Genomic DNA, 15,902 nt, shown 5'->3' with positions numbered 1-15,902 from the left:
TTTGGGGTCATAACAGGCATAACGTGAAAAACTAAACAGTCTGTTTCAAGTGTCTGTTATCACATCCTTTAGATATTAGAAGATCTTGAGATATATAAGCTGTAATCATCATGCTACTGAAACATCTTATTGAGCAAACATGCATGACCTGACGTGATTCTATGGGCATACTAAGTAAAAATCATAGTTTAAAATAACACCTCTGTCATGAGCTGATACTGGGGAAGAAAAGAACAGTTTCCCATAACCTCTCATTTTGTAAGCTTGTAGCTGGCAAAAATGGCAGATATGTGATTAGTATCATTAGTAACCATTTCAACTCTAGGCAATAAACCCAGGGTCAATCTATAAACATATAATTCATGTTTCTAGTTGTCTAATTAGCCCAATATAAAAGAGATCCTTTTTGTTCCTCCAAAGAGATGGAAAGCAAAGGTTGAAAAGTCATACAGTGGTAGCAGGACCAGAAGCTGACAAATGACAAGGAAAATTGAATATTACTTTATATTGTAGCAAATTTTTTGCTGGTATAATCCTGAATGTGGAAATGTTGGGGTTTTATGTGGGTGATGTTAACACAGGAGTAGGGAGAAATGCCTGATCAGCTTTTTTTTTTTTTTTTTTTTTTTTGAATTCCAAAGTCCTCTATTTCATTGCAAAGATATTGATATGAAAGAAGTAAGACCTGTTTGTCCATATTTTCCTGGCAATTTAACTTGGAGGGCTCTTGATGAGCTGGAGTGCTATGTACAGTCCTCTTACCACAGTCAGTTTGTAATGACTGAGTTATAATTGCGAGTTATTGAGGAGTTAATTATACAAAAATGAATACAAGGAAGGAGAACCAAGGATTTCCAGCTCAGCATAAATATACCAGCAACACTTACCATATAGTAGTTGTTTTCTTTTGTAACTCTCTGGGATCAGACCCAAACACTTAGTGATAAAGGGTCTTCATTTGACCAGTTCTTGTTCTCTTGTCCTTTTTTTGAGCAGGAATTTAGCAAACAGTGGAACTTGACTTTCCTCTTAATCTTCAAACAAAGTTGTTGTTTTTTTAAGTAAACTGTAACAGCCTAAGTATCAATCCTGTGTAAATCCATCAGGTCTCACACCAGCCTTCACTCTGGAAATGTGCACGTTTCCCTGGCATTAGGCAGTAAACCTTCAAAATGTGTAGTTGGTTCAAGCTCACCTCTTTACTTGATTAATTTGTAGACCTGGTGTTACAGTTATCAATGGAAACTGATTAGTCTGGGGACTTTGATTGTTGCTTAATTCTTATTGTGTATTTTCATGCTGCACAACAGCGCTGACTCACTTCTTCAGACTCTTAAAATTAAAGAAATCCAAAGGAATAATAACACTATAAATTTAAATTGTTCTATGGCTTGTGATTAATTTTGAGTAAGAAAAATAATAACACTTTTCCCTTACATGATGATGTTCTGCCTGTTGATCCTGTGGCAGCACTTGAGTGCTACAGGAAGGGCAAAGTGCCCTTGTCTGTATCAGGGAATCAGCCCCTGAATGAGGCAGCAATGGAGCCATAGGACTTTTGCTGAAGAGGGATATGTGATAATTATTCCCATTTGCACTGCTACATGAACATGTAGGTTTCTGTGTCTTAGTAGACATCCCAACTGTGAACCAAGACCATCTGTCTTGACTGTGTCTTGCATGAACTTGGAAAAAATGTCTTTTCAGAGTAATTCTTACTCTTCAGAAAGTTTCAGCTTTTTTTTTGCTATAACTACTATAATAAAATATTCACCATGCCACTCCAGTCAGTTCCCAGCTCATTTAAAACATATTCCTTCCATATTATTTAACCAAGTTACACATATGCAAAGCTTCAGGTGGGATTGATGATGTTTTCTCCATTCTCTGCATCTCCTGCTCATGTTCCTGATACATCTGGAGAATGGAATCTAGTGGAATCAAAGGGCCTTGTAAGCAAGGAAAACTGGGTTTGATCAGGTTCTTTGGATGGGAAAGGTGATGGGTACACCAGCAGCAAGATCCACCGTGTCCTTATAGATGCACGTTGTGTGACTAGTCCACCTGTTTCAAAAATGGCCTTGAAATACTTATGTCACAAGTGCTTAACTTCTGTATCATTGCATAAGTTATTCCTCTGGAAGTGCCAACCATATTTCCCTAGCAGGAGAAGAGGTGTTATCTACAGAGTCAATGAAGAGCTAATCAAGACAGATAATAGGAACCTTGAGCATATGCTACCTCGTTGATAACCCTAAGCAGTCATTACATCTCTAAGTAAGCAGTAATAGAGTTCTGATGGTGGTTAGTCATGATTCTTTGCACTGTTCAGCAAGACTGGGAATATTTCAGTTCTTGGGAGATACCTTCAATATCAGGTAATTGATTTGAGCTATTATTGAAATGGAGGAAGAATGCTGAATATTAATTTAAATGGTGTCATTATTTCTGACTCAAGTTGAGCTCAGGAATGTGTTTGTGCCATGAAAAAGTCCATACAAAACTGAGACCTCAGTGAGTTCCATTTCTGTTATTTTATACCTATTGTATATGTGTATGTGTACATTTGTTTTACAGAAAGCTGTGGAGCACATATTACCATCATTTATCCATATATGTTAGGAAAAAATAGAGCCCAAAGAATCTTCAGGTCTAGTGAGTTGCTCTTTTGGCCGACCATTTCATCTCCATGGTGGACTGGGAAGGCTGAAGGAATTGAAACCTCTCCCTGCTAACACTGAGCTTCTATTGATGTCCTTTAGATCTGCTCGTGTCCAACCCCTCCAACACAGCCCTACTCACAGATTGTTCACTCTAGCTTCCCAAGCTCTCTAGGTTTCCTACTTCTCTATTCTTAGCAGAACTTTTCTCAAAAATCTTGTTGCTCTGATACTTCAACAATTTTAGGTGAGATTTCCAGATTTTGAGAGTCAGGGTCAGTTTAGACACCCTTACTCTCCTGCAGACAGTTCTTTGCCCTCCACTTGTTTGCAGGGACTGAAGATGCTATCAGAAGGAAAATCTGGAGTTGTGAGGTCTGGACTGAGAATTGTAGCATCACTACTAGGTTTGCCCAAGTTCTTCAGCTTCTTACTGACACAGATCTTTTTGTAGGTTTTGTATTGTGAATTGCAGAGGAATCAATGAAGCTTGAGCTGCCTGTTTGCAAGGAGGGAAGTTTTTTCTCACTAGCTAGTATGGGTAATTGTCTCAAACAAATTAATTTAAAATAACATAAAATTTTAATTAAGATCTTACAAAACAAATGGAAGTTTTGCCCCAGTAGAAAGTGAGGCAGAGTTGGATTAATTTTAATCTTCTAGCTACTCTCAAGCAGGAAGATTACTTCAAATACTTATATTAGTGACTCCCCATTTTAAGCTAGGAAACCATTCTTAACAGATTAAACTATTTCTTACTGTTTGTGCCTATATATCACAAAGCCAAAGCAGGACTGAAGGGGGACACAGTCTGAATAAAAAGCTGACATTCATATTTCATATTAAAATAACTTCTAGGTAGAAAGCACATGTGACTTAGTCTTCTGAGCAAATAAAGTAATTTTAATTGAACCCTTTCTTGGTTGAGGGTGAAAAGGATAATTATGACATGTTATCACAGAAAAAAATTCATATAGATTTGATCACCCCTTTGAATTAGGTGTGTAGCCTTATTTGTAAACAAGGACGATAGGGAGAGAGAGAAATCCAAAAATAAAGATAATGGAAAAGGAAAACAGAGAAGTGGAAAGGGATAGAGCAAAAAAAATGGAGAGAGAAAGGAGAAACAATAAAAGAAATGTAAATAAATAGATAAATAGAAAAATTTAAAAAATAAGGTGGGGGGGGGGGGGGGGGGGGGGGGGGGGCGGGGAGGGAAGAATCTCTGTGATTTTCTCTTATTTGTTAAAGAGATCTCCAGCTGAGAGAACAGGACTTGCTTGTGAGAAAACTGTGTGACTATTAAATGTTCAAATCATCACTGAAGGATTATTGCAATTACAGTATACTACATGGCTAATAACAAATTATCATCTACTTGCTACTCCTCATTATAAAAGTATGGCTAGAGAGAAATGGTGGGGGAGGAAAGGTGTTCTTTTATGATTGTGTCTCATATTTGTAAGAAAACTTGCATTAGTTTTACATTCAGGAGAAATACCAGTGTTCAAAAATAGTATTGAAATGAAATAATTGGAAGGAGAACACATATTTTAAAGTTATTACACAGTAAGTTAATTTTAAGTTTCAAAAGTAAGAGTATGATATCTGAAATAACCAAGATGTATGAGTTCAAAGTCATGTGGGGAGAACACGTCTGAAATAATCTCTCAGTCCTGAGTATAATGAAAGGACATTCACTTCAATTCAGAGGAATTTTGTTTTCCTCAAGTTCTTCAGTTTTGTTTTGTTTCCTCTGAAAATCATGCACATGGGAATGAGATGGGGGTGCAAAATATATTATCCAACTACCAAACTGAAAGTTTCTGACATTTCATTAGTTCCTTTACTGAGTATAGTCCTTCTTGACTGCTTGATTGTCCCAGAGAATACCATACTGGATGCCCTTGCTTTTATAAAATATATATTACTAGTTTCCTGATTATAATAAAAACAAAGGGAAATGGTAAGACTGCCTGCCTGCCCTATCTTGGGCTTTTTTGGTGCAACAGAGTTTATACTGCCCTTGTGTTTTTCCACTTTCCTTATATGAAATGAACAGCTGTAATTGAAAAGCAAGAAGCTCCATGGTTTATAGAAATAGGTGTTGTTAAGAGCCTTAGCCATCTAATTTTCTTCCTATTGCAGGGCAGGCTTCCTATTGTCTGTTCTTTAGAGCTAATTTCTTTTCTGATCAAAAGACCCACATCATTGAAAAGGTAGTAATGACTATTCATTTGGTTGAAACCTCCATTCTGCAGCCTGCAAAGCTTTATTTAGTAACCGCTATTTCTTTCTAAAAGGAAAACCTCATTTGTGTCCTCTATAATGTCAATTAAAGTAGAATATATTTTAATTATTTATCCTGGAGAGAAACCTTTCAGGATCTCAATTTGCTGTGACAGTGATCCAGGCTGGACTTTGAAACAATACGTGCCTTCAAAATTCGATGTCAGAGAGTAGGAATAAGGTGTGTTTTGGTTTTAATGTGCCACTAATAGTTTATTTGCAGTTAATTAGCAAGTTAGGGTTTTACAATTAATGTCTGATTTATAATCTAACTCATAAAAAGAAGCCTAGCTATCATTACCAGCAAATAAGGTGGGTTACTGGATCTGTATAGAAAACGTTGTAGGAAGATTGACGAAGTTTTAAATGGGCAAAACAGAGACGATTTGGTTTGGGTTTTTTTCTGAAGACGCCGCGTCTCAGTTGTCACCAGCGCCGGGGACAGAGTCATTAAAGCCCCGCAACGAGTAAGCGGGGGCGGGGGCTACAGGCGGGTTCCCGGCCCGGGGAGGCCCCTCGTCCTCCAGTAGCTGCCGCGGGGAAAGGACCCTTCGGCATCCCCGCTGCCTTCCGCTCCAGCGCATTTCGCGCTCAGGTGGTGCCCGCCGGGTCTCCCCGGTCAGAACATGTTGGGGACAGGGCTGCCCCCACGCGTGTCCCTGCTCCGCGCTTCGGCGTGGGGGGCTCTTCTGATCCCAGTGCCGTCCCGCACCTCGCCGCGTCCCCGCGGCCGCGGCGGCAGAAGGGGCAGCGGAGCCGCAGGGCGCGGAGCGCTGCTCCTCCTGGCAGCGCCGGCATCCCGGGGGGGACGGGGGGCCCTGCTGCCACCCCACCGGCAGCTCGGGGACTCCAGGAAATCCCAGGTGCGGGGTTTGCCGTTGCGCGAGGTAGGGGGCGCGGGAATAAACCGTGCAGGAGCCAAGATGTTGGAATAACAGAACCTTTTAGGTTGGAAATTAATTACCCTTAAGAACATGGAGTCCATCTGAAAACCTGACGCTACCCAGTCCACCACTAAGCCATGTTCCTATGCGCCACGTCTACACGTTTGTTAAACACCTCCAGGGAGGGCGGCTGAACCTCTTCCCTGGGCAGCCTGTCCCGGTGCCTGACAACCCTTTCGGGAGCACTGTACCATTGGTGCCGTAACAGCGGAGGGAAGTTTCAGAAAGTTCCGACCACTGTCTCTGTGGGAAACAGATTCGTGCGGAGCTGGACACAGACTGCCCTGCAGCAGCCGGCGCAGGGGGCAGCCGTGGTTCCTTTAGCATCACTTTGCGTGCTCGTTTTTACATCGGTGTGCCCTCGTGAAAACATACAAGCTAAGTTTATCCTTTCCTGGGGGCTCCGCAGCGAGCCCTGGCTAATTTTCATTTGCTGGTGGTCCCCTCTACAATTCTGTTAATTGGTAACCTGGACATGGAGAGCGTCCTTATTAGCAATGCCCTCCCCAGCCACCCTCGGGCCTCCGCATCCCTCCGCTCCCGCTGAAGCCAACCCCATGAGGCGACTGCTGTTTGTCAAAGGCTAATAAACAAATTCCTCGCGAACACCTGAATGAACGAGGGCCAGGAACAACCCAATTAAGAAACGGAGCTACTAGTTGTTTTTTTGTGGCAGTGGAAACAATCCAGGCTCCAAAAGGGTCTATTCAGCGGGCGCTCCGAGAGGTCTGTTTGCAGCTTGCTATTGTTGTCAGAAGCCAAATAAAAGTTCAGCTGGGGGAAGGGGGGAAAAAGGGGATGGGAAGTGATTAAAAACAACATTCGCCACTGCCTTCTGAATGCACTGGGAGGCTCAGTTCAAAGGAAGTTATCTGTACCTAAATGACGCCGCTCGCGTTTTACCCATGCACTTCAGATTTTTGTTCTTAAATGTTGCTATTTTTAATGATGTAATCAGAAGTATCCCTTGCTTTCCCCTATGTGTGAGCAGTAGAGACAACTGTGTAGTCCCTGTAGTCTCTAGTGCAGCATCGATATGAGATATTGGGGAAGTCACAGGAAGGAGTTGGAACTCGTTTGTCAAAACTGATGATTCCTCGCTGGGCTGGAAGGTCGGTCCAGCTACGCCTGGATCTGTTTCTGGGTTGTTTTTTTTGTTTTGGTTTGGGTTTGGTTTTGGTTTTTGATGTGACACTGTTAGATAGGAGGGGGAAAATCGCCTAACGACCTGGGCTGCAGAACCAGAGGAAAATTATCCATTTAGCAGCCACGTTGCCATGCTGGAAACTTCTTGGGGAGGACATGGATTCCAGCTTTAAACAGGGATAAAACAGAAAAGCATCACTAGTGATCTTAAGCATCACTAAAAACCTACGTTACCCTAACCAGGGTCAGCAGGGTCCAAATTAAAGGAGCGCTCAGGTTCCTTGTCTGGACAAGTTTTGAGGACTAGCCCTCGCTGATCTTGGTCAGGAGTTAGGCTGGGGACCAGCGGGGTTGTATTAGTAATAGGATTAAACAGGGCCGGTTGGGTGCATGAAGTTATTCTTTAAAAGCCAGTGATCCTCCCTGACACGGTTCCAAGATTCCTCCGAGCTCTGCTGGCGCTTCAATTAACATATATTAATGGCTGTTGCTTATTAAGAGCTGATTGTGTAAGAAGCAGACGGTCCCTTTCAATGTGCCTTTTCAGCTGTGAGTTACTCCTGCGTCCAAGTTGGATTGTGCTGTAAACTCCTGATTCTGCCTCAGTCTCGTTTGTCACCAAAAAAAAAAAAAAAAAAAAATTAAAAAGTGGGGTTCTCTTCCTTTGATATCTTTATTTAACACGACTCCAAGTGTTTCCCGAACCCTACAAGACACAGGAGGCTCCCTGAACGGCTTCTTTCCTGGTTCCGGCCGTCGCCGGGGAGTGAATTTAGGAATATGGCTCCAGGCATAAGGCGCCCCTCACCCTCACTGCATTTATTGTGCTGGCCGAGCCCTCTCCTGCCTTCTGGCCCTTCCCTGCTTTACAGCAGCTCCACAGTCTCCGTCCTCTTTCCCGGGACATGGGACGGGCAGGACTGAGGAGCAGGCGGAGGTTTGAATTCGCCTGTGGCTGCCAAAGCGATGGTGAGATGGGACCTTTTAAAGGTCCTGCACCGGTGGGGCCTTCCTGGGCAGCAGCTCCGGTCCTTCCAGGAGGCCACCCGGCCGTGGGTGCCCGCTGGCCGCGGGGGTGCGCTGGGTGGGAGGAGCCCCCCGGCAGAGGTGCTGCCGGCAGAGCCCTGCGAGGGGCGGCAGTGCCGGGCTTCCCTGGAGGCTCCGCGCCCGCTGCTCACCCCGTGCCCGGGGCAGGTGGGGCTCAGCTTCCAGGCGGGGAAACAAGGCTCCGAGGTGAACCTGCGGGAAGGGCGCGGGGCTCTGCCAGAACCTCGGGTGCTGAAACCGCTCAAGAAATCCTAGTGAGAGTTTCCTGTGCGCACCCGTCACTACTGACGAGGCAGAGGAGTTCGAGCAGCGTGTCTCTGTTCACCCCTTCACTGGAAGTGGAAATCAGCCAAATCTTTAAATATTTCTCTGAATACGTGCTGCACGGAAACCCGAGTGAAGTGGGAGCGTCACAAGGACCTTTTAAGTGTGGAAAATACGAAACTCTACTTACTTTTTTATTCAGTGAGATTTAGTTCATCTACGAGGAGACTAGCTATGTTTCAAGAGAAATGTTGCCTTGCCTTGAAAGAAAATGGATCTTAAAAGTGTTAAATAGCGTGGCCTTTGGGAAAAATATCTAATTGGAGTCTCGGGCGATGCAAAGTCGAAGATTCTGAAACTTAACTTTGAAATATTTATTTAAGCATAGAAGGAAACACAGTTCACGGGGGTTTCAGCATGTCCTCTAATTCCGTATCCCGACTCATTTTTGTTGCATGCAAAAGCTTGTTCAGTCTCTCCAACAAAAGTTTCTATAAAATAATTTCAAATAATTGTCATTATATATATCAGCCCGCTTTCCAGCTCAGCCTGGCACGTCTTAAATCTCTACTGGAGGGGTAAAAATATTTTGAGGGGTTTGAGGTTAAATACAGCTGTCTAAAGTTTTTCCAATGTGTTGCAAAAGTTATACAAGCGAACTATGCCCGAGGTGTGCTTGCTAGTGGGATACCGACTGAAATAGCACCTTCTGCTGTCACGCTGTCCTCTCGGGCTGCAAAATTTTGAGTTCACCCAAGAGCATACCGGCTAGCTGAACAAAAAAACAGACATAATGCTGTCTGCACCATAGCTCGTAGCAAGAGGGATTTATTTCCCCTTCGGATCAACAGATAATTTTGTTAAAAAAAAAACAACAAAACAACAAAACAACAAACAAACAAACAAAAAACCCAACAAAACCACCAAAAGTATAAAACGATTGACACCTTAAACTGTTAATTCATACTAATGTTCACATCCACTCAAATAACAGTCCCACCACGACACAGTGTTGTTTCCAGAAAGACACTAGTGTCGTTTTAAGCCGGCTTGTTTGGCTCCCCCGACTGCGGGAAGCCCTGAGCGGGGCTGCGCGGTGCCGGGCGGAGCGGTCCCGTCCCCTCCCCGGAGCCCTTTCCCCGGCCTTCTCAGCTCGGTGGGCTCGGGGCTGCTCGGGCTGTGCCTGCTGGTCCACTCTGGAGCCCTGCCCCGGAGGTGTCCTCTTCCCCTGTACCGATTACCGCCGCTATCGTCCCGGTCTTCTCTCTGGGGCAACGTCAATGGCTGCCAAACCGGGGGAAGCTGCGCCAGCAGCATCCCTCCCCGCCAGGCTTCCCAGTACGGGACGTGGTGCCCAGACACGTCCCTACCTTAAGCCCCCGACCCTCCTCTGCGCCCCACACGCCCTCAGGGCAGTTCGCTCAGTGCTGCATCGGCGGAATCGGAGGTGCTGCCCATGTCCTCTGGCACTGGGGCTGTCGCAGCGCAGTTCCGAGCAGACTCCAGGCTCATTTTAATTCTCCTCCCCCAGCGCGTCCCGGCCCGGAGAACCGCCCCGCTTCCCCTGGGGGAGCTGGAGCGGGGTGCCAGGGAAGGACGAGGAAGAGCAGCGACAGGGCAGGGCACCCCGTTTCCTCCAGCCACGCAGCGGTAGAGCGAGCCAGGCTGGGCAGCCCTGTGCCCGCGGTGATTTCAAGCAGCTGCCAGCCCTGTCTACGCAGGTGCGAGCGTCCGTGCCTCTGGGGAAAGGAGGAAGCGAGGAAAGATAGAAGGGGAGGGAAGGGACGGGAAGGGAAGCCCGTGATTGACAGCTCTAGTGAGCTCCGCTCCACTCACACACTACTCTCCTCCTAAGTTTTCTTTCACACCGAGGGAACTTTGCTGTTGCCATGAAACTTGGGAGTTTTGCAAGCGCCGTCCCCTCCCCCACACTCTCCTGGGGGCAGCAGAGTGGAAAAACTCAAGTGGCAACGGGCTGGGCATAGGTGGGGATGGCCGGGAGCGCCTTGCAGAGACCCAGCCCGGCTCCGTTCGCGTCCGCACCGCCGCCTCCAACGGGCTGCAGCGGGACAGCCAGTTTTCCACCAGGACGAAGCGGCGGCCGGTCTCGGCTGGGCATTCCGGGTTTTCCCCTAGGAGAGGGATCAGAAATGGAAGATTTTAGTCTGTCTCTCCCCCTTCATCCGCTCCAGAGAGGCTGTTTCCGTGCAGCGCGGGCTCGCTCAGTGTCCAGGCAGCTTGTCCGGGCTTGGCACTGGGCTGCGCATCCATCCGAGACCCTTAAATCTCTTTGTGCGCGGCAAACGCAGGGCACCCGCTTGCAGCACAGAGCTCCGACCCACTCCGCGCCCCTTGAGGGCAGCCCCAGCCAGCCCGCCCGGCAGCTTGCGGGGGCCCCGCCGGCCCCTCTATACCGCGTAGCCCCAGCTCTGCGCGGCCCCGCAGCTTGGGCCGCTCGCCCAGACCGGAGGCAGGTGCAGGGCCTGGGGGGCTGCGCGGTAGCGACGCCCGAGGACGCGGCGAGAGGGGGGGTGGTCCGGCACTAGCAGCAAGAGCAGAAACACCAACTTTTCGGCTCCCCCCACCCCCTCAGCTGGTCAGTCACCGTGGTCGGGGCTGTCGGGAACCGCTCTCCGATTGGCTGCCGCCCGCTCATTTATAGCCCGTCAATCAAATCTCCCGGGATTGGTGCGCGCATCGCCTGGCGCTGCCCGCGGGACGCACCTCGCACCGCTCCGCAGGCGCGGCAGCAGCAACTGCACCTCGGGGAGCGGCGTCTCCGCCTGCCAGGCAGAAAAGCTTCCTCCTTCCGTACCAGCAGCCCACGCAGGTTCTTGCTTTTTTTTGCTTGTTTTGTTTGTTTTTTGTTCAATTTCTTCTCCACGACCTGGTGCCCGTCTGCCCGCCACCCTGGCGCACCTTTTGCCGGCTCCGGCCATGTACAGCATGCTGGAGACTGAGATCAAGACGCCGCAGCCCACGCCGGGCAGCGCCGGGGGCAACCCCGCTCCGGGGAGCAACGGCAAGGGCGGCGGAGGCGGCGGGGCCAGCAATGGGGCAGGATCCGGCTCGGATCAGGACCGCGTGAAGCGCCCCATGAACGCTTTCATGGTGTGGTCGCGGGGCCAGCGGCGAAAGATGGCCCAAGAGAACCCCAAGATGCACAACTCGGAGATCAGCAAGCGGCTCGGGGCCGACTGGAAGCTGCTGAGCGACGCCGAGAAGCGGCCCTTCATCGACGAGGCCAAGCGGCTGCGGGCCGTGCACATGAAGGAGTATCCGGATTACAAATACCGGCCCCGAAGGAAGACCAAGACCCTGCTCAAGAAGGACAAATACTCGCTGCCCGGTAATCTGCTGGCTCCGGGAGGGGGCAACGCGGTGAGTAGCCCTGTCGGGGTGGGGCAGAGGATTGACACATATGCCCACATGAACGGCTGGACCAACGGGGCTTACTCACTGATGCAAGACCAGCTGGGCTACAGCCAGCACCCGGGCATGAACAGCCCGCAGCTGCAGCAGATGCACCGGTACGACATGACGGGCCTGCAGTACAGCCCCATGATGTCCACGGCCCAGACCTACATGAACGCCGCCTCCACCTACAGCATGTCCCCCGCTGCCTACGGCCAGCAGCCCTCCTCGGCCATGAGCCTGGGCTCCATGGGCTCGGTGGTGAAATCCGAGCCCAGCTCGCCGCCTCCTGCCATCACTTCCCACTCGCAGAGGGCCTGCCTTGGAGACCTGCGGGATATGATCAGCATGTACCTGCCCCCGGGGGGGGATGCCACAGACCCTTCCGCCCTGCAGGGCAGCAGGTTACACAGCGTCCACCAGCACTACCAGAGTGCCGGGACTGGCGTGAATGGTACCGTACCACTAACTCACATATAAACTTGGCTACTCCGGACGGCTCCCCGTCTTTAATCCCTAACCCCACCACTGCTCCTTGACTACAGCGGGACGTACGGCAGTTGTTGTTCGGTTTAGCAGGCTTAATACTAACTTTGGAGAAATTATGAAAAGGAAATCCGTTAGTTGTGTTTTCTTTTTTTGTTACAAAATATTTGAGCAAGCTGTTATTTTAATAGATCACAACTCCTGCCTCCTAGAAGCCGCCGTGAAGTTTTTAAACCACGGCAACTTCTTTCCTGGTTTCTGCTAGGTTTTATTAGCTTAAAAATTATTTTTAAAATATTTTTGCATCTTTCAGTTTGATTCCTAGCGTTGCAGCGACACAAAACCACCCAAAACGGTGGGCTTTTGTTTTTAAACTCAGTTGTTCACGTTATCGTTGTGGTTTCTTAAGCGTTTTGTTCATCCCACCTTAACTGAGCCTCACTTGGTTTCTATCCACAATCTAGCTTTCACGACTTTTTAACCTTACGGTTTTATTCCTTAAAAAAGGGGAGGTGGGAGAGAGCTGTGCGGGTCGCAAAAGCATTTCTTATATTTATAGTAAGTTGTGTGTCTTGTTTTTTCTTAAACTGTAAACTTATGTAAATTGGTTTGTGAATTTTACTGTGAATCATGTCTGACATATCAGATGAAGAAACGTTTTAGTTTGGTTTACCGGATTTCTTAAAAAAAAAGAAAAAAAAAAAGAAAAAAATCCTGTTCTTAGTCCTCGTTTACTTCTTCCAAACGAAGATATATCAATAAATTTTATATCGGGCACGTCGTCAGTCTCCCGGCGGTGTGTGGGGTCGGGTGAGCAGCAGGTCCCTCGGCGGTGGCGGGGAGCGCGGTCGGTCCCCGGACTCCCCGCAGCGGCCCCGGTCCCGCCGTCCGGCCGGGTTTCTCCTACTGCCGCCTCCTGATGTACTCGGTGAGGTGGGGTGCTCCTTCGAGTTTTCTTCTTTATCAATGCAGTATCCTGGCCGGGAAGGAGTGGTTGTGCTACTGAAGCTCCGAGCTCTCCCAGCCGCCGCCACTTGTTGCCTCTCCTCCCGCCTTGTTTCTCTCTGTCGCCGGGGACGGAAGGGGGGGAATCAACGTGTGCGCTTAGACTATTTTTTGCTCTAGAGGATTTGCGTAGAAACCCGACCTCATCTGAAATATTTACAAAAGTAAACCCCATTGGGGAACTCTTAATTAGACTCTATTAAAAATGAATGGTTAGAGGAGTCCCCAGAGGAAATAAATAATTGAATCTTTTCAGTATGTTTGACGAGTGTGTTTTTGGTCTAGACAACTTTTTTTTTTTTTGGTTGTTTGTTTCCCCCTCTCCTTTATTTTAGGGTTCTGTGTTATCCCTGCATAACAGCCCCGAGTTGCGGAGCCGCTGGCCGAGACGGAGACCGCTTTTCCCTCCCCTTGCTCGGCAACAAAAGTTGCGTTGCGGCCGGCTCCAAGCGTGCCCCCGGCTCCGTGGGGCTCGCCAGGCCGGGCGGCCGCTCCCCAGCCCCAGCACCTTTGCAGAGGGTCGGTGCACTTCGTAGGGCGACCCCTCCTCGAGCCTCTGCCGTTCGTTCGCATCGAATAACCTTTTCGCTGTTTGCCTTGGTACAGAAAGAAGGAGGAGGGGAGGGGGCTTTTGTTGTTTGGTTTGGTTTTGGCTAAAGGGGTCTGCTCTGCTCGTCCCTTATGGCCAGAGGCTTTGGGGAGACTTGGCGCCCCATTCCTGTCCACTTGCGGCTGTCGAGGTCGGCCGGGGGCGGTGGGACCCGCTGACCTTTCTCCGCTGCTTCCCTCCCTGTGCGGCTGCTTCCCACCCTCACCGGCCGGGCCCGGGGCCCCGCGCTGCTTCCTGCGGCCAGAGCGTGGATGCCCCGGCGGCGCCTGCCTTGTTTTCCCCTGGGAAGTACGTCCAGGCCCGGTCAGGGCTTTCCTCTGGTTCTTTTTAGAGGAAAATCCCATGTTCTGCAAGCCACGCCGAGAGTATCCTTCTACGGTGTGGGGTACCCGGCTTCCTGGGGAAGGGGGAGTGCTGGGAGCACCTGCTGCAGGTCCTCAATGGGGGAAGAGACTCCGGGACCACTCACGCTGCCCTCTGCACAGGCACATCCCTACAGCCACCGGTCCTCACCTCAGTGGGGGAACCCCGGCACCGCACGTGCTCTCCTCTGCTCAGGAACTGGCGCAGGAGTTGGGGGCAATCACTTTACAAATGAGAACCCAATGTGTTTAAATACCCTCAGCTCAACTTCTGGTGAAATCTGGCAAACCTGTGGCACTGCTTTTTCCTCCTGGTGCTGCTACCCTTTCAGGTAGGAGTGTGCCTATCATTAGGTCTATGAGGAGAAGCAGCCCCATAACCCAGAGATCTGAGACAAGGTGGTGTTGCTATGGTTCATGGACATAAGCAGGGGCATAGCTCAAACTGCTCCCCAGTGCTCTCCAAAACAAGCAGTGCCAGGACATGTTACTTTGGGAGGGGAAGCACGACGATCCTGTTCCCTGATACAGTTCTCCCTCAGCCTTCCCAGGCAGGCGTGCAGTGCAAGGCTGGCAAAAGTTGAGAGGCTCCTAAGCAGATCAGCTGCTGCCAGGACTGGAATCATATTTGATCTCAGAGTTGAATTGCAGCTACATCACTAATAAGTAGTTGCTCTCTCCATCTGAGCTCTCTGGAAGTAGATTCTCTACCGTGAAAGGGAAAAAACTCTTCTTCAAAGGTTTGCAGTATTTAAATTCAAGTTATCTTTTTTTTTTTTGCCTGAAGTCAGGGCCCAAGGAGCGTTTGTGGACAAGTCCCTGAGGGCTCACAGAGAGGTGCCACTGTTCTCTCTGAAGTCTCACCTCAGCCGTTTGGCTTGTGGATGCTTTTCCAGAGCTATTGCTTTTGAGATGCTCAGACAAAAACCTTCACACAGTTTTCAGTCTCCCGGGGCTGAATTTTGTCCTGAAGTTTGTAAGCTGTAGGTGGCACTTGTGGAAATAATTGTAAACAGTCACACACCACTGGATGAGGGAGAGACCCATTGCAAGTCAAGAGCAATGGACCCAGCTTTCTACAGTACAGACATAGCCTCTTTTCCCCTGAACATTAATATTTTCCATCAGATAACCAACAGCACAAAGGAAGGAGTTGCCTGAAAGACAATTTTTTTTTCAGTTACGTCCTTTACATCTTTCTCAAAGTTACATCCTGTTACATCCTTTGTTTGGACTCAAGAAATTTCCCTCAAGAACAAATGCAGAAATAAGTTTCCTTTAGAATTAACAAAGGTAACTTTTATTTGTGCTGAACTTATTTTTTAATTTTTCAGTTTATTCTGAAAGTAGACATACCTCCTGCATACATTTAAACTAAATGCCTCTTGAGTAATGCCCTTGTGGGATTTCATGCTCCTGCTTGTGTGGGAGGGATCACAATCAATCCATTAACATTCTCAGGGAGAGCAGGTGAAGTTACAAGCAGTTATGCAGGAGACAGGTTGGCTCTTTAGAAGATGCATCTGCACGGGATCTTTCTCTACAGAAATCCACAGCACTTTGCAAGACAGGGCTGTAAGTGAAACACTGAGTTGTTGCATGTGAGAAATAATCAGCAGCTATTTGCATAGTTAAAAAATAAAACTACAGCCCGATTCTAGAACACCTAGAACAG

The 15,902-nt window shown here is 48.4% G+C and overlaps 1 protein-coding gene across 1 annotated transcript; it reads left to right on the top strand.

Moving 5' to 3' along the window:
- Nucleotides 1-11,079: 11,079 nt before the first annotated feature.
- LOC127389577 (transcription factor SOX-3-like) lies at nucleotides 11,080-13,080 on the top strand. Its single transcript, XM_051630211.1, has one exon. It carries the CDS (start codon nucleotides 11,288-11,290, stop codon nucleotides 12,242-12,244), a length of 957 nt encoding a protein of 318 aa, XP_051486171.1. The 5' UTR covers nucleotides 11,080-11,287; the 3' UTR covers nucleotides 12,245-13,080.
- Nucleotides 13,081-15,902: the final 2,822 nt, after the last annotated feature.

The sequence above is a fragment of the Apus apus genome, chromosome 12 (genome assembly GCF_020740795.1).
Source record: "Apus apus isolate bApuApu2 chromosome 12, bApuApu2.pri.cur, whole genome shotgun sequence".
Classification (NCBI taxonomy): Eukaryota; Metazoa; Chordata; class Aves; order Apodiformes; family Apodidae; genus Apus; species Apus apus.
Note: the sequence above shows the minus strand (reverse complement) of the source record. Positions and strands in the feature narration are given on the sequence as shown.

Excerpts from the sequence above, each read along its gene's own strand:
- LOC127389577 (XM_051630211.1), top strand. The coding sequence starts at position 11,288 with ATGTACAGCATGCTGGAGACTGAGATCAAGACGCCGCAGCCCACGCCG.